We start from the raw sequence: 17,844 nt of genomic DNA, 5'->3' as shown, positions 1-17,844 counted from the left end.
CTATTTTTGTGAAAACCCTTGGGGCTATCGCTAGACTGAAGGGAAGGGCCGTATATTGATAGTGTTTGACTATACATTTTAGCGATATAGCTACTCTCAGAAATTTCTGGTAGTCTCTGTGTATGGGGACGTGATAATAGGCGTCCTTGAGGCCCAGGACAGCCATAAAACAGTCTGGGAACAACAATTTCACTGACGATTTTATTGACTCCATCTTGAAGGATTGCACCTTTAGAAATTTGTTCAATTTTTTCAGGTTTACAATTGTCCTGAATGTCCAGTCTGTTTTTTTCCTGAGGAACAGAGGGGAGTAGAATCCTTCGCCTTCCGCCTGTGCAGGGACTTCCTGAAGGACTGCTTTCCCTATTAGGCCTAGAATCTTGTTCTAGTGATAGTTGTTCTACCCCTGTTGACCTCATGGGGGTTATGACGAAGTTCGGACGGGGAATGGAGTGAAACTGGAATTTTAGTCCTGTTTTTACTGTTCGATATTTTTTCCCAGGCTGGGAGGAAATGAAGTCCCCCCCCCCCCACCTGGGGCTGACTTTCATTGGGCGGGTTTCCTGTTGTCGCTGGGGGGCCTGTTAAACCGTTTGGCCTTTTTCCTCCTATCCTCCCACCTATTGTGGTCTTTGGGGGGGGGGGGGGGGGGGGGGTTTCTGCGCATAAATTTCCTGCTGCGAAAGGACTTCCTGTATGAAGTACCGGGAAGCATTTTTTGTTAGCCCTGGCTTTGTCAAGGATATCATCCAAAGTAGATTCGAATAGGCACTCACCCTCGCAAGGAATGGAACACAGCCTAGATTTTGTTTGGTGGTCACCCGGCCAGCATTTAAGCCAGAGGGCCCGCCTGGCTGCGTTAGAAAAACTCGCAGCCCTGGCTGCCAGCCTGACGGCATCGGCTTATGCGTCAGCCAAAAAAGCTGCTGCGCCCTTCATTACTGGGATGGAGCCTAGTATGTTATCCCTTGACGTTTTGAGTTTAAGTTGCGCTTCTAGCTGATCTAGCCAAACCATTGAAGATCTGGCTGTGCATGTGGCTGCGACTGCGGGTTTTAACCCTCCTCCTGCCACCTCCCAAGCTCCTTTCAGGAAGGAGTCAGCTTTTTGGTCCATTGGGTCTTTTAGCACCCCCATGTCTTCAAATGGCAGGGAAATTTTTTTTAGAGGCTTTAGCTATTGCTATGTCTAACTTTGGCGCCTGCCCCCAGAAGGAGCATACCGGGTCTTCGCACGGGTATTTTCTCTTAGGTGACAACAAGCCCTTCCTTTCTGGATTTTTCCATTCCCTCTTAATAAGGGAGTGGACTTTATCATTAAGAGGGAAAGATCTCCTTTTCTTTTGTTTCAGGCCACTAAACCTCATATCCTTGACTGATTTCTTAGGGCAAGGATCTACCAACCCCATAGTGGATCTGGCTGCCTTAATTAAATAACCCATACCCTCTATAGAGAAACAACTATGACCCCCACCCTCAGAAGATGATGGAGATAAGCAGGACAAATCTGAGTGTACCTCCCCGTCCGAACGGCTAGATCCTGATACATGGGATAGGTTCCAGTTTTTTTCTAGTTTCTTTCCCCCCCTTCTGCAGGGACGTGAAGGTATCCTCAACCTGGGATTTAATCAGGGATCTGAGCTCTGAGGCGAACTTAGGGGGGTCTCCTCGCAGATTGCTTGTTCAATGCACGAGTTGCATAGTCTTTTTTGCCATCTGGTGGGACTTGTCCGTACTCTTCCTTCCCTGATGAGAGAAGAAAAGAGGTGGGGGGGGTCCCAAGTTACAAGTGAGCTTTCACGAAGATCACTTACCGTCCCATTGTAAGAGGGAGTACCGGATTTGAAGAGGAACCCGTTCCAGTATCTGGGTCTTTCCTCGAGGTGGACGCCACACTGGAGTCCTTGTCGCGTTGCGAAGACCTGCCAGACCGCCAGCTTCCACCGTCACCTTCGCTGTGTTGGCAGTCACTGGGGGGTCCTTTTGTACGCTTCCCATGTAGTGGAGGTGGTGGTGAGTGGGGGTGCAAGGACTGCACCTCCTGCTCACTCATAGCCAAAAAGGTGCCAGGCAGCACTTCCCTTGTGCACTCCCGGCAATTTAACTCCTATGGGGCTCCGCCCCCCTCACCTGGCTTGTCCACCTTCCAGCATGGGGGACAGCCCCCTACAGCAGAGTCTATCCCTCCCAACGTTTTCTTTTGCTGGGCATCCCAGTTCCCACGCGCGTTCAAAACGCGCCACTCCCAGAGGGCACCGCGGTGCGCGTCACTTCCGCTGCGCGCACCCAGGCCGCCGACACCCAGTGGTGCACTGCGGCTCGCATCAGAGGGAAGGCGTCAGCGAGCGCGCCCAGACACCGGAGAGGCGTTTAGCACGCGCTTCCGCATTGGCCCCCGGAAGCCCAGGTATGCACACCGACCTGGGCCCCGACACCACTGGAGAACGCGGTGGCTCCGGTCTTCTTCTGCGCTGCGTCTCCCTGCAACCCTAGAGGCCCACTGGCCCCAGCGGTGGCGCTACAGGACACCGCACCAGCCGAGGCAGGGAACCCCCGCTGCCTGAATTGGTCTGGCCGGGTCTGGTAAGTCCATCTTCTTTCTGTAGGTCCCCGTCAAGGACAGGAAACCAACTGATGCGGGAGAGAGGTGCCGCCCTTTTTATCTGTAGGTTTCCTGTCCTTGAAGGGCGGATCCCCTCTCTCCGTGGTGTCGTCATGGGGAGAAGGAGAAAACAGAGCTTAAACTTATTTTCTGAAAATGGAAATTCATGGTCCCACTGTGGCTGTAGTTTCATTAAAATTTCTATTCTCACCCTTCCCAGGTCCAACTTAGCTCCCAGGGTCTTATTGCCTGCAGTGTTGCAGACATTTGGGTCTAACTTCCAGTTGATTTAGGGTCTGCTGCACTCTTACCACTTTATGCCTGGATTGCACGTGCAACTTTTTTTTTTGAACATACAAGAAAATGTTTTGTTGACACCGAGTGACTAAATATATGGACATCGCAGTAAACCGCTTTAATCCCCCACCCCTCCAAAAAAAAAAAAAATAAAAAAACAAGTTGCTGGAGCTAATTTCAACATGTATAACTCCTGAGCCAGCAGTGGAAAAATCAGGGTTGTCTGTTTAAAAAGTGGCAAAACTACCGAGGGACGACGACTCAGAAATCCCTCTCAACGCCCCCACTGATCAATCAAAGCGGTGTATGAGCTCAATAAAAAGTCAGGAAACTGACCTCAAACCGGTCTGCCGGACATAAAAAAAGGTCTATATAAATTTAAACACATGTATATAGAAATTTTTTGGCAATTGGGCTTTAGTAACTTTTGTACAATTTCTGGCTGCAAAATCAGTTCACTGAGAATCTATCAGTGAGCTTGTTCTGAAAATTTGTAAGTTCTGTTTTTGTTTTTTTCTGAACTCCTCAGCTGATTTACAGTGGTGTCAACGTTCAGTCTAACTGATGTGGAGTTACAAACAGTCACAATATGCTCACTGATGGAATCTTAAGTTAACTCCTTCCATAGCAAGGAAAAAAACCTTAAAGGTGAAATGGTGCAATATTTAGCAAACTATAATTTGGGTTATTATTATTTTTTCTTTGTTCATTAAATACATGCATTTAAAAAAGTGCTGAAAGGTGTTAAAAGGATATACCGTAAAGTGTTATAGTGTGGCAGTCCAAAATATGTGACACTAAAGTGATATGAAACATGTACAGTATTACCATCCCAAGACTAAACCATCATATGAGTTGTGCATTTCACAACTCACCAAGTTGAGCATCCTTTTTCCTTTATACCACTACTTGTCTGGGTAACAGCGCTATTGGCGCCCCCTCTCCATCTTATTTAACATCCTAAGACTAAAACATTCTCCACTTGCGTCAATCCAAGGAGGGTTTTATTTTCTCTTACCTTAACAAGTATACAGGGAACTTTAGAAAAATATAATCAGAAAAAAAAAAAAGTGCATCTCATAGTGAAATCCCAAACCCCCATGTGGTTATTTACCACGGGGCCCAGATAATATTTCATGTTTTATAAATTATTCACAACCCAGAATAGCAATTTGGAAATGGAGGCGGCGTCATTCCAGCATATAGAGACCCTGGGGACGGCGGGAGGATTGGCTGAATGCACTACTTCATATATTAAAGAAAAGGGAATATATAAAAATACAGTACATGTCAATGCAGTCCTACCAGCGTCCCTGATAAGAGAACTGTAAACGGAGTTACATTCATAGGTCACTGCTTCCCTTGGTGAGGCCGGCGGTTTGGCAGTTATACAGGACTGACAGCAGTTTTCACTCTTTGCAGTGTTTGTGCAAAAAACAGCAGCTTTGTGGATTTAAGACATGAGGTACCGTTCCCTTCCCGGCGGCTACCAGGAGGAGAAGAACGGCTTCCTGCAGTGGAAAGTCTGTGTGAAGGCGTTGCTCAGGTGGACGATCCGGCCCTGGCTTCCGCTACGACTTCGCTCCACTACTACTTTAGGCATCTGGACAAGCTGAATGGGCGACTTCTCGTCCTTTAATGCTTGAGTCAGATTCAGGATCTGATGGAAAGAAAAGGAAGTTACTGCACTGTGCTCCTTGGCACAACGATGGACTGAAGACATCCCTATCCCAGGGTTATGATCTTGAAAAGTCATCGGTATCAAATTGGTGGGATCCCCACCGACTAGCTGGATTTAGTTCCCATGGCGGCCGGATAAAACCATGTCTTACCATTGCAACTGCAGCAGTCTCATCCACCAAAAAATAAAATAAAAACCACAACCTACCTGTCCTCTCATTACAGACATCTGCTTCTCAAACGTTGCCTTGTCAAACCCCTTATCAGTCTGCGGAAATAAAACACGTTTTATTCCCAGTCAGCCGACCAGGTAGATTGTTCTTATAGAGTGCAGAATTTAAAAAAAAAAAAAAAAAAAAAACCCACACACATCTTTCCCACTTACTTTGAAAAGCTCGTACAGATCTTCACAAAGGTCCTGTACAAAGTTCATATCAGAGATGCGGGGAAGGATCAGATCTCTCGTTTCCTGACTGAAGGGAACCTTTGCCTGAGGAAGCCAAGCCCAGAGGAAGGGGTCTGAAGAGGGGAGAGAATGGGGAAAATAAGTGTATTTGCTGCAACATACATTAATAAATTAGCCAAAGATCACACAATGGCGATGTTACATAGCACCATGAAGAAAGTGAATGGTTCGCTGTGAGTCTTGCGAGTTGCAGCAACCGTGAGACACAAATCTCAAGAAACCCAAATCTGAATATCTTGCAGTTTAAGCATTTCAGTCACAGCAACTTTTGGGGGTAAATTAATACCCAATTCTGTGATAAAGCATCACTGAGCGTTGCTGTCTCCCATCGGCCGACTTAGTCAGTCATTCCCACCACTTTTTATACATATAGGCTAAAACTTATATTAAACCGGAAAGTGAAAATATACACTAGTGGCCAAAATTGAGGCAACACCCTCAAGATTTATGAATTTTTAGCATTTTGCCAATACAAATTTCATGAATGTTTTTGATTTCACAGTAAAGTTTTTAAGTAGAAATAACAAAATCTCATAGAAACACAATATAAGCAGGAAATTTGTTCATTTGTCGACAAATTGGACACTATTGTCACTCAGATGACTGTGGGAGAAAAGCCATTTGTCCTATTTTCATATCTAACACTAAAATGTTAATACTTAGTTGGACAGCCCTTGGCCTTGATAACGGCCTGGCATCTACTTGGCATGCTACCAGTTTGTGTAAATCAGATGGTGTGATGATAGGAAACCATGATTTGATGATGGCTGCAATGAGTTCTCGCTGTTTTGACACCTCTCTCGAGCCGAGCCGAGAGATTCTCAATAGGATTGAGATCTGGGCTGTTTCCTGGCCAATTTTTGTCCTTGAACCAAGAGAGACATTTTTTAGCTGTATCGCATGGGGCTCCATCTTGCTGAAAAATAAACGGTGTCCCTTCACCAAATACATCACGTGCCGAAGAAATGAGTTTAGGCTGAAGGACTTCCTTGATGTCCTTTTCAGCATTAACTGTTTCTTCAATTACCTGCAGCCTACCACCTGCATCTCTGGACACGCAGCCCCCTACCATAACACTCAGAGGATGCTTCATGGTGGGTACTGTACCCTCTGGCAACCAGTCCTCTCCAGGTCGTCGAACGTAGCAGACACCGTCGCTGCCAAAGATGTATATGTGTGTCTCATCGCTCCATAAAACATTTCTCTATTGTTCACTGGTCCATTTACAATGTTCTTTGGCCCCTGCAGACGTTTCTGACGCTGTGAGGCATTCAAAAATGCCTTTTTACCTGGTATTCTGGCTCTTAACCCCGCGTTTACCAGTCGTCGCTGAATTGTCCGATCGGACACTGTCACTCCGGTGTTGACAAGCTCCTTGTTGATGTCAACAGCAGTTGATTTCCTGTTATTTAGGGAGATTCTAACAATTCCAGTCTCTTGAAACCGCTTACACACTTTGAGAACGAAAACATGTAATTGCTTACCTTTTGATGACAAACTGGCTTTAAAATATAAAAACCGCCTTTTAATCACAAAATATCTGTCTTACATCACACCCAGGTCACTATAAACTAACATAGAATACATATCGCAGAAGAGGGCATGTGTTCAACTAAGTATGTCAGTGAAAACTTCCATTAAATATTGGTGATTATGAAAAACTGCAGGTGTTGCCTTAATTTTGGCCACTAGTGTATACAGCGTAGTGTATTAGCACACATCACCAAAAAGTTAAAAGTGGCTCCTTACACGCTCTCCATTCATCTGGATGCTTAAATGGAAATGCCAGACCATTGTCAATCGCAGCAATTTGGATAATCGGCTCCTTTTCTGTCCACTCCTGAAACCAAACAAAAAACAGCAATGAGCATCTGAGCAGACCAATAATGAGCAGGAAAGGCACGTGCTACACACAAGACATCTTGCCTTAGGTACGGGGCCATCGCCAGCTTTCTCAGAACCTTCTATGGCTTTTTCAGAACCTTCTATGGCTTTTTCAGAACCTTCTATGTAATCCTCTTGGCTTTCATATCGAATTAACCAGTTGTCATTGCCTCGGTCTGCAAGAAGAAACAAGTGGCAGGACATCAGCATGATAAGCCAATAGTTCTATAAAAAATCACCACCCCAAAAAATAGGCCAAAAAAAACAGTTGGTCACTTCCCAAGTGCCAGCTGGAGTCGCTGATAATAAAAGGTCCACTGCTATGGGCTTATAATTGTATTTATAAGGCTCGTTCCAGATCACCGGCTCAGGTAAACATGACGCCTTTCAGCCAGTGACTATACAAAGTGTTCATTTGTTTGCTGTATTGATAATTAAAGGCAGAACATCACAACGTAAAAACCGGGGATATGCTGCCAACAATAGGTCCAGTTGTATTAACACCGACAAGCGCTGTGTAGGTGCCTTCTCACTTACCGGTGTTTCTTATCACATAGTCTAAGATGACCAGCCTCTCAAACTGACATTGCAGCTGCTTTCTGGTGTTCTCGGGTAAAGGTTCAGTTTCGAACCTCCTCAGCCAGTAGTCGGCTTCCTTATACCCGTCCACAAAAAGCTGAAAGGAACCGACCTGCAAAAAAGAAAGGCGAGTGTTTGCAATGTAATCCACATCGCTTGAGATGACCTCTTTAAATGTGAAAGGCAACAGTTTAAAATAAATAATCTAGATCCGGTTTTAAGATTGGAGAGACTCCATTCTTTAATGATCTGCAAACTCAAGAGTGGGCCCTTACCCAAGTAAGAGGTACGAGGCACCGGCCTGCTTGTGCAGCTCTGAAGCTGGCCAGATCCGGCCAGCCTCTGTCCCCCCGCGCTTGTCCCATGCTGCAGTGGTAAAGTCGGTTCTGCTTGCAGTCAGGGAGGGCGCTCAATTTGGACCAGAGCTACAACCTTGCAGCTGGTCTGAAGTGTCAATCATCAGGAGTGCACCATTCCCTGCAGGGGGGCAGTAGCTGATCGCTCCAGAAGAAAACACTTTTAAAAGCATTGGATAAATCCTGGAAGGACATCATATACGTTAAGTCAACTTTACATGTGGATTCTGAATAAAAAAAATTTGTAGCTACATCGTTGGGGTCCAGGTGTCAGGACTGGGTGCTTCACAGAGAGCCATAAATCAGCAGTATCGGTTCTATTCACATCATGGTTTCAATTCTAAAACAAAGGGAATGACTGCGCTCGCTCCGTCACCCACAGATGACACCCAAGCACCCTACTGACTTGTAACCGGGTCTGTCGGAGGATCTCTCGCTGCACTTTTGGCGTTTTATGTAATGGAGGCTGCGGCAGCTCCTTACCTTGGGAGGTAAACCGATACGGTGAAATTTGCGACCCACTTTTGGCACTTTTTCTAAAGCATATTTTTTGCCTCTTGATTTAGCACGATCTATTGCACTGTAATTAAAGGTTTCGCTGACGAGCCAGACTGCCTTAAAAAGACAAAAAGGGGAGAATAAAATAAAAAGGAACAGGTAAGAGTTAAAAAGTGAAATTTAAACAGGAAGGCTGGTGGAGAGGAGCCTGCCAACAAGACAAACATTTACACTAGGCCAGCAATCCTAAAGCCAAAAAGGCAGTGACCTGCAAGTCAATATAAGATTTGATGAAAACTATGAAGAGGCAGAAACTGGTGCGTACGGGAATGGAAGACTACAACTCCTCTGCTCCACCTGCAATAATGGGGGCACAGTCTTCATCTGAGGTCAGGAAACAGAATGAAGTTCTACTTCTAGGTTCTGCATCTGTGTAGGGGGGGGGGGGGGGGGAGCGGTGACAGCAGGTTCTGCATCTGTGTAGGGGGGGGGGGGGGGGGAGCGGTGACAACAGGTTCTGCATCTGTGTAGGGGGGGGGGGGAGCGGTGACAGCAGGTTCTGCATCTGTGTAGGGGGGGGGAGCGGTGACAGCAGGTTCTGCATCTGTGTAGGGGGGGGGAGCGGTGACAGCAGGTTCTGCATCTGTGTAGGGGGGGGGGGGGAGCAGTGACAACAGGTTCTGCATCTGTGTAGGGGGGGGGGGGAGCGGTGACAGCAGGTTCTGCATCTGTGTAGGGGGGGGGGGAGGGGGGAGCGGTGACAGCAGGTTCTGCATCTGTGTGGGGGGGGGGAGCGGTGACAGCAGGTTCTGCATCTGTGTAGGGGGAGCGATGACAGCAGGTTCTGAATCTGTGTGTGTGTGTGTGTGTGTGTGTGTGTGGTGACAGCAGGTTCTGCATCTGTGTAGGGGGGAGCGATGACAGCAGGTTCTGAATCTGTGTGTGTGTGTGTGTGTGTGTGTGTGTGTGTGTGTGTGTGTGTGTGTGTGTGTGTGTGTGTGTGTGTGTGTGTGTGTGTGTGTGTGTGTGTGTGGTGACAGCAGGTGCTGTATCTGTGTAGGGGGGGGGGGGGGAGCGGTGACAGCAGGTTCTGTATCTGTGTAAGGGGAGCGGTGACAGCAGGTTCTGTATCTGTGTAGGGGGAGCGCTGACAGCAGGACGATCAAGCTGTTCCCATCATGTCTCCTGTACAGTAGCAGTGTAATCCATTAACAGTTTCAGTGATTATTGAAAGCACAATACAGTCCAGTATACGGCCCACACTACTGAGAATTATAAAACACAAATGCCATTACCTTGGTTTTGGGTACAACTCCTAAGCCCAGTTTTTCATCTACTAAATATGCTCCAGCTTCAGAGAGGTATCCCTGGTTCGGGACAAGGCAACCGCGTCCAAAGCAGCAGGGGCAGCAGACTTTGTGAAAATATTTGGTCCATTTTGGGTTAAGGTGACCGTAAGGCTCTTCGGATTTTGGTTTAAACACTCCAATTGTTTTCTAGAAAAGAAATAGCAGAAAGAAAAATAAATAAATCAGACAGGATCACAATGACTGATTACACCTCTTTATACTGTAGATAACACAGGATCCACCATTCACAATAGGTGATGTCACAGCTCACCCCCTCCTCCTGTACAATGACCTTTGCCCATATTAGTGCAGCATAATACATAGAATAGGACATGCTCGGAGTATAAATCTGAGCTAGAGAAGTGCGCGGAGTAGGTGTCACATTTCTTTCCTTCTCCTCTTGGCAGCTTATACCCATTAGCAGAAATCCCCGGCGGCTGAGGTCGCTCTGCAGCCTGAGATGGATGGAAAGCACTGTCTGAATCTACATATTTCATTGTGGACAATGACTTTGCAGGAGCGCCACAGCCAAACTTGCAGAGTGAACGTTTCACATGGAGGAACGTGCAAGGTGCGACTATACCATTGTTACCAATTCATGATCGGCTCACCAAATGCAAAGGACCTTAAGGACATGTTTACGTTTTTTTTTTTTTTTTCCTACACAGTTTTTCTGCTTGGAAACAATTTGAAGAAATGCTCCTTTTTTCTACAGGTTTTTTTTTTTTCGCAACTTTTTGATCAGAAAGGGATAGGAAAGTAGTTTTTCAAAACATCTTGAGAAAAAAAAGAATCTTAGTGTAAAGAAGCACTAGGGGCCAGATTAATTATGGCTGGGGATTTATTCACCAGTGTTAGTGACGGATGTCACCGAATTCATTTAGGGGCGCACACCTTCACCCATGCTCCCCTCACTGACAGATCCGAAGGTCAGCAAACATTTTGTAACTTTTAAAAAGTTTTTTTTTTTACACTAGAAAGCTAGTGAAAACAACTGATGAATCGGGGTCAAGTGTTCTCCACCTTGGTCTCCCTAAGGCTGTGTGCCCACGATGCGTTTTTAATGCGTTTCCGCAGCGTTTTTGCAGCTGCGGAAATGCATTAAAAAAGCATGGTAGAAGGGCAGCAATGTTCCCCAATGATAATCCGCATGTGCTGTGCACATGCTGTGGAAATTTAAGCGGCGGATTATCATTGCGGAAAAAAACGCAGCACTACCAATTATTTTGCGGAAGCGCTGCGTTTTCGCCGCCATTGACTTGCATTAGAACGTGCCAATTCCGCAAGACTGCATCTGTACTTGAGTAATTGGCGCGTTCTAGTGTGCGGATGGTACCAGAGTGTGGAGAAGAAGACTCTCATCCACACCCAGGTACCATAGAAACTGTAAAAACAAGAATAAAATAAAAAGTAAAGATTATATCCACCTTCCAACGGCCCCCGGTCTCCTTCCCTGGGCTTGCGGGCAGGACTGAAGGACCTGCGGTGACGTCACAGTCATGTGACCGCAGGCCCTTCAGTGCAGTGTCCCGCGATCAGCTGGCAGCCAGGAAGGAGCGAAGCAACACACGCTGGGCCATCGGAAGGTAAGTATAGGTTTATTTTTTTATTTTTAACCATTCTCTCGGGTCACACTATATAAATCCATGCCAGTTGCATGGAATTATATAGTGTGACCAAGTTGTCAAGCACTTTCCAAGTGATGCTAAAATCGCTTTGAAAGCGCTTGTCAATCCGCATGCGGAAACGCATGTCAATCCGCATGTATTTCGCAGGAAAAAAGCATGTACAATCCGCATGCGTTTTTTCTGCCAGGGAGACGTAGAAATGCTGCAGAAATTTTCTGCATCGTGGGCATATAGCCTAAGCCTACAGGGGAGATTGTCATTATCCTGCAGGCGTACAAATATCGGGGTGCTGAATACCCACCGCCTTTGGATCTTTAACAAAGTAGCTTCCACTTGATCCCTGGGATATTCGCTCTGGGAAGACCCCGCCGTCGATGGCTTGCTCCGCTCTGTGAATGATATCGGCAAATTCAATATCATCCAGAATGACGTTCAGCTCTTCGTGAGCAGCGTGACCTACAGATTAAATAAAAAATATATACGATTAATGGTGATCGTGCGAAACAAGTGCACACCTATAATACAGATAATGATGTGTCTGACCGAGTGTCGCCGGCCCCTGAATCACATCGTAAGTCACCATCTCATTGATTTCCCTTACTGTCTGGTCCTCATTACCTGCGCGATAACTAGTCCTGATGTCGCTGCGCCCTCATTATAGGATCGCAACCATCTCAAATGACAGAAGGAAAAGCCGGATACAGAAGGTGTAGACGTCACGTGGACTTTTCCCGGGAGACTGTTGAGTCCGTAGTCTCAGTCGCCATTGGCTGAGTCATCTGAGCTCCAGACTTCTGCCCTCGGTTTATGTCACCGCTTCCCTCAGCCATATATCCATCTCCCAGGGAACACACTTATATGTATGTGAGACTTATCACTGCCAGACGCCATAAATAGGAGTACACGGCTGCCACGTGTGCAACTGTAACATGACATCAGAAAATGCAAACATATCTACAATATGCACACGACCGATCGCAACTCTGAAGCCCCCCCGTGTATAGCATGACCCAAGGAGGCACAAGCCCTCTGGAGGGGTCTGGCCGTATCTGCCACAAGACTGAGGCAGCAGATCCTTTTGTGTCCTGTAAGCCGCTTGTCACGGCCCCCATTGATCGGACTTGTTTTCCAGCAGATCCCACAGACTGTAGGGCCGATAGTCGCCATCTTGCTCTCACCACCATGTTCCTCCATTCCTGGACAATATTGCCCATTATGGATTATCTTGTCCATGTCACATATATCAGGACTCAAGGTTTCCCAGCAGACCGTCACCCCATCACACGGCCTCTGCTTATCTCTTCCCCAATAAAGTGATGGACCCATCCGTCCACGTGATATAACACAAACAACATGATTTATCAGACTAGTTCACCTCCTTCCATTACTCCATGGTCCAGTTCTGGTGCTCACGTGCCCATTGTAGCATTGGATGGGGGTCCGCACGGGCACTGAACAGTCTACAGCAACACTTTTCAGCAATTTGTGCTACAGTCATTCTTATTGATCGCCTTCGCTCCCCATATGCCTTGTGAGCTCAAGACCCCATTATCTCATGACGGCCCTTACTTTCCACTTTCGTAGGTGCTAACCCCTGTACACCAGGAGCGCTCCGCAAGTCCTGCCATTTTGGAGATGCTCCGACTGTCAGCCATCAAAATTTGCCTTTGCACCCTACGATTGCCCATTTTATTCTTGGTTCTAACACATCAACGTGAAGGACTGATCACAAAAAACTGCAATGCAGCCACCATAAGCCGAGGGGGTAACACATGTGGTGCGAGGAGCAGTCATATTAATAGCTTTTAATTAGCAGCGTTCTTCTGATTTCCTGTTTCACACATCGCACATCCCCCCCCCCAGCCCCCAATGTCGGACGTCCTCATTAATATCCATCTACAAAAAACTAAAATTAGCATCTCACCTATGGAGAGGCGATATAACGCTCCTCCGAGACACCAGAGGTGTAATAACAGCTGATCTGAGATTTATGTAATGGGGATAGTTACTGGATACGACAAGGAATAGCAATGAGCGGAGAGAGCCGTGTGCACGCTGCCACTCACTGGGGGGTCTGATACCAGCCAAATCTTGCCCCCCCCCCCCCCCGAGGTAGGATCCACATGGGTCACACATGTATGAGATATCCTACTGAGACCACCGCTCTAAACCTATGGACTAAGTTCAGGGGGAAATGTGATAACTTACTGTTCACTACGGTCAGCCTCTCTCCATAAAACTCATAAAAAATAAAAAAGTTATGTTTACTTTTCTATGGCGTGCCCTTCATTCATGCTTAACAATAAGAGCATTTACTCAAAGATTAGCGCAATGTCAACACTCAAGGTAAAAAAAAAAATGGGAGCAATAATGTGCTCCGGGAAGCTTTGCATTTCCTCCTGCACGGTCAGGTCATAATATTCAGTCCGATGGGGGTCTGACAGCTGTGACCCCCACTAATCCCAAGAATGGGGCTCTGAAATGCCCCGTCAGGAGGCAGCAGTGGTCACAAGCATGGCTACTGTACTAAGCCTTTTAAAGGGAATCTGTCACCAGGTTTTTGCTACAACATAATGTAGGGAAAGAGACCCCGATTCCACTTCCAGCAATGTGTTGCTTTGTGTCACAACAGCTGTACCCAGTAATCAATTTTTAGATGTAGCAGAGCTCAGTAAGCTAACCCTGCCCACCCACTGATTAACAGCATTCTGTGTACACTATATATTGACAGCAAGCCGCTAATCAGTGCTGGGGCGGAGATGGACCCCTGAAAAAACAGCACACAGCCTAATAAGTGACATCTCTGAAATCACCTTCTCTGCCTCTACCTCATTCTGCCCTCAGATTACAGCGCAAAAACCCTTCTGACAGATTTCCCTTAAATTGGTACAACCCATTTTCGTCCACATCAGATTAAAGATCTGGTGCAGAGTCAGAGCGCGGCCCTCTCGTCCCTGAAGAGGGCAGAATTGTTCAACATTTAACACCAAAATAAGGGACAAGCACCCGATTCTCTGCCACAACAGCTAAAAACCAACACAGAAATTTCTCGTAACGTGTAGATGAGGGTGGTGGAAACCTAATACTTTTCCTCATATAATGTGTATGTGCCCCCTCCATTCATCAGGAGCTTTTCTGACCTCCCATCCGACCTGCATAGACATCAATATGGAGTCGTCCTCTGCAGATATTAAGGCTCCTGCTCTTCTGGGAAGGATTTCTATAAGATTTTGGAGGAGTCTGGGGGAATTTTTGCCCCTTCATCCAGAACATTTGTGGGGTCAGACCCTGATGTTGGGGGGAGGCCAGGCTCACAATCTCCATTATAGAATAGGGCTGAGGTCCGGGCTCTGCTCGGCCGCTCATGTTCTCCCCTCCATGTCTGTATGGAGCTTGTGCACTGGGCGCAGTCATGGGGAACAGAAAAGGGCGAATCCCAAACTGTTCCCACAAACCTGATACTACAATTGTCCACAATGTCTTGTGCTGAAGCATTAAGATTTTCTCTTCACTGGAAACAAGGAGCCGAGGCCGACCCTTGATAACAGCCCATAGCATTATCCTCCTCCACCATCTGTATAATGCAGTCAGGGGGCAACATCCTCCAAACCCAGACTCCTCCATCAGACGCAGATAGAGAAGTGCGATCCGTCACTGCACAGAACACGTCTCCTACAGAGTCCAGTGGTGGCGGCTTTACACCACTCCATCTGACGCTCGGCATTGTGCTTGGTGATGTACGGCTCCAAGCAGCTGCTCGGACATGAAGATCCCGGCGGGGGCGCAGTGTTTGTGCTGATACCAGAGGAGGTCTGGACTCTGCAGTTATGGGGTCAGCAGAGCGGTGGTGACTTTTCTGCCCTCTGCTCCTCAGCACTCGGCCCCCCGCTCTGTAATGTTACGGGGTCTCCACTTCATGGCTGAGTTGCTGCGGTTCCTTCCACTTCTCAATAATATCACTCACAGGTGATGGGGGAAGATTCAGGAGGAAGAAATGTCATGGACGGACTTGTTACCCCAGTGGCTCCTATTACAGAACCGCGCTGGTATCAGAGAGATCTGCACCACCGGCCGCTCTGTCACATGGTAGTAAAGGCAGACGGCACGACAGGGAGGGGGGGGGGGGGGTGGAAATTATACACTAGGGGGGCAAGTTAGAAAACCTGAGCACAAAGTATATAGTATGAGGTAGCATTACACATTTGCTAAATACAGATCCTGTGCCCACCCTGCACCCCTTCCCGCTCTGACCACCAGGCGGCGCCCCGCACTCACCCCCTTCCCGCTCTGACCACCAGGCGGCGCCCCGCACTCACCCCCTTCCCGCTCTGACCACCAGGCGGCGCCCCGCACTCACCCCCTTCCCGCTCTGACCACCAGGCGGCGCCCCGCACTCACCCCCTTCCCGCTCTGACCACCAGGCGGCGCCCCGCACTCACCCCCTTCCCGCTCTGACCACCAGGCGGCGCCCCGCACTCACCCCCTTCCCGCTCTGACCACCAGGCGGCGCCCCGCACTCACCCCCTTCCCGCTCTGACCACCAGGCGGCGCCCCGCACTCACCCCCTTCCCGCTCTGACCACCAGGCGGCGCCCCGCACTCACCCCCTTCCCGCTCTGACCACCAGGCGGCGCCCCGCACTCACCCCCTTCCCGCTCTGACCACCAGGCGGCGCCCTGCACTCACCCCCTTCCCGCTTTGACCACCAGGCGGCGCCCTGCACTCACCCCCTTCCCGCTTTGACCACCAGGCGGCGCCCTGCACTCACCCCCTTCCCGCTCTGACCATCAGGCGGCGCCCTGCACTCACCCGCACTGCTCAGCAGACTTTCCCGGTCGGAGGACGAACTGAGCCGCGCTCTCCCGTTCCTCGCCGCCTTCGGTGAGGTGACCCCGGTCCTCTTTAGCAGCGGTTCTTCTTCTCCTACTTCATCTTCCCGTGTTCGGCCGGAGAAAAACCTGACGGCACTGCCCGGAGCCGCTCTGCCCGCCGCCTGCGGAGTAGTGACCGGGGTCTGTGGCGAGGCCGCTTCTTCACCCTCAGCAGACGACTCCAGAAACACTAACAATGGCGGGGACTCAGCCCGTTCTTCCTGCTTCTTCTCCTTCTCCGCCATCACACCGCGACCACCGGAGACATCCCGCACACTGACCACAGGAACCGTCCACACACGTCACCACACTGACTTAGATGCCTCCTATTGGCTGAGCCGTGTCACAAAAGCCACTCCCATTGGTTGCTACCTGCCCAAATAATACACCAACCGCCGCACATGCGCGATTCACTGGAGAGATGGTCATGTGACATAGAGTGACAAATCAGCGCTTCCGATAATGTATAGCCCGAGGCAGATTGCGACTTCTACGTGTTAAGCCGCGCCCCTCACCGTTGCTCCTCCCCCACAGGTGTTTCGCCTTTCTCAATAGCAGGATAAATGTCCCTCGCTGCTCTCCATCTTGTGATCATCACCCCTCCCCCCCACTCTAGGTGTAATGTGGGGATTTTGGTCCAATCCGTTAACTCCTTCATCACTGGGTGATTCTTCATTTTTTTGCCGGTTCATTTTTTTTCTTCCTATTCTTCAATGAGCAATAACTTTTTAACTTTTTCTTTTAACGGGAAAAATAATTACAGGTCATCTGAAAAGTTGCAAAAAATGCAATCCTGCCATTGATTTTTGGGTTTTGTTCATGGCGTTCATTGTGCCCTAAAAGTGACCGGGAAATGAGATTCTCCAGGTCAGTGCGATTATGGTGATATATATATACACACACTGCTCAAAAGAATAAAGGGAACACTCAAATAACACATCCTAGATCTGAATGAATGAAATATTCTCATTGAATACTTTGTTCTGTACAAAGTTGAATGTGCTGACCACAAAATCACACAAAAATCAATGGAAATCAAATTTATTAACCAATGGAGGCCTGGATTTGGAGTCACCCCCAAAATTAAAGTGGAAAAACACACTACAGGCTGATCCAACTTTGATGTAATGTCCTTAAAACTAGTCAAAATGAGGCTCAGTATTGTGTGTGGCCTCCATGTGCCTGTATGACCTCCCTACAACGCCTGGGCATGCTCCTGATGAGGTTGTGGATGGCCTCCTGTGGGATCTCCTCCCAGACCTGGACTAAAGCATCTGCCAACTCCTGGACAGTCTGTGGTGCAACGTGATGCTGGTGGATGGAGCGAGACATGATGTCCCAGATGTGCTCAATTGGATTCAGGTCTGGGGAACGGGCGGGCCAGTCCATAGCTTCAATGCCTTCATCTTGCAGGAACTGCTGACACGCTCCAGCCACATGAGGTCTGGCATTGTCCTGCATTAGGAGGAACCCAGGGCCAACCGCACCAGCATATGGTCTCACAAGGGGTCTGAGGATCTCTTCTCAGTACCTAATGGCAGTCAGGCTACCTCTGGCGAGCACATGGAGGGCTGTGCGGCCCTCCAAAGAAATGCCAAAGAACACCAGGATTGGCAAAGTCGCCACTGGCGCCCTG

General features: G+C 48.2%; 1 protein-coding gene across 1 annotated transcript; it reads right to left on the bottom strand.

Annotated features, from left to right (window-relative positions):
• Nucleotides 1-3,884: 3,884 nt before the first annotated feature.
• On the bottom strand, nt 3,885-16,612 carry PI4K2B (phosphatidylinositol 4-kinase type 2 beta). Its single transcript, XM_073657034.1, has 10 exons — nt 16,147-16,612; nt 11,640-11,794; nt 9,657-9,857; nt 8,347-8,478; nt 7,466-7,619; nt 6,971-7,104; nt 6,794-6,884; nt 4,964-5,097; nt 4,787-4,846; nt 3,885-4,558 (listed from the first exon to the last, which is right to left on the bottom strand). Exons 1-10 carry the CDS (start codon nt 16,451-16,453, stop codon nt 4,385-4,387), a joined length of 1,542 nt encoding a protein of 513 aa, XP_073513135.1. The 5' UTR covers nt 16,454-16,612; the 3' UTR covers nt 3,885-4,384.
• Between the last annotated feature and the right edge of the window lie 1,232 nt (nt 16,613-17,844).

The sequence above is a fragment of the Phyllobates terribilis genome, unplaced genomic scaffold (assembly GCF_046119375.1).
Source record: "Phyllobates terribilis strain yellow unplaced genomic scaffold, ASM4611937v1 Scaffold_12__6_contigs__length_324123572, whole genome shotgun sequence".
Classification (NCBI taxonomy): domain Eukaryota; kingdom Metazoa; phylum Chordata; class Amphibia; order Anura; family Dendrobatidae; genus Phyllobates; species Phyllobates terribilis.
Note: the sequence above shows the minus strand (reverse complement) of the source record. Positions and strands in the feature narration are given on the sequence as shown.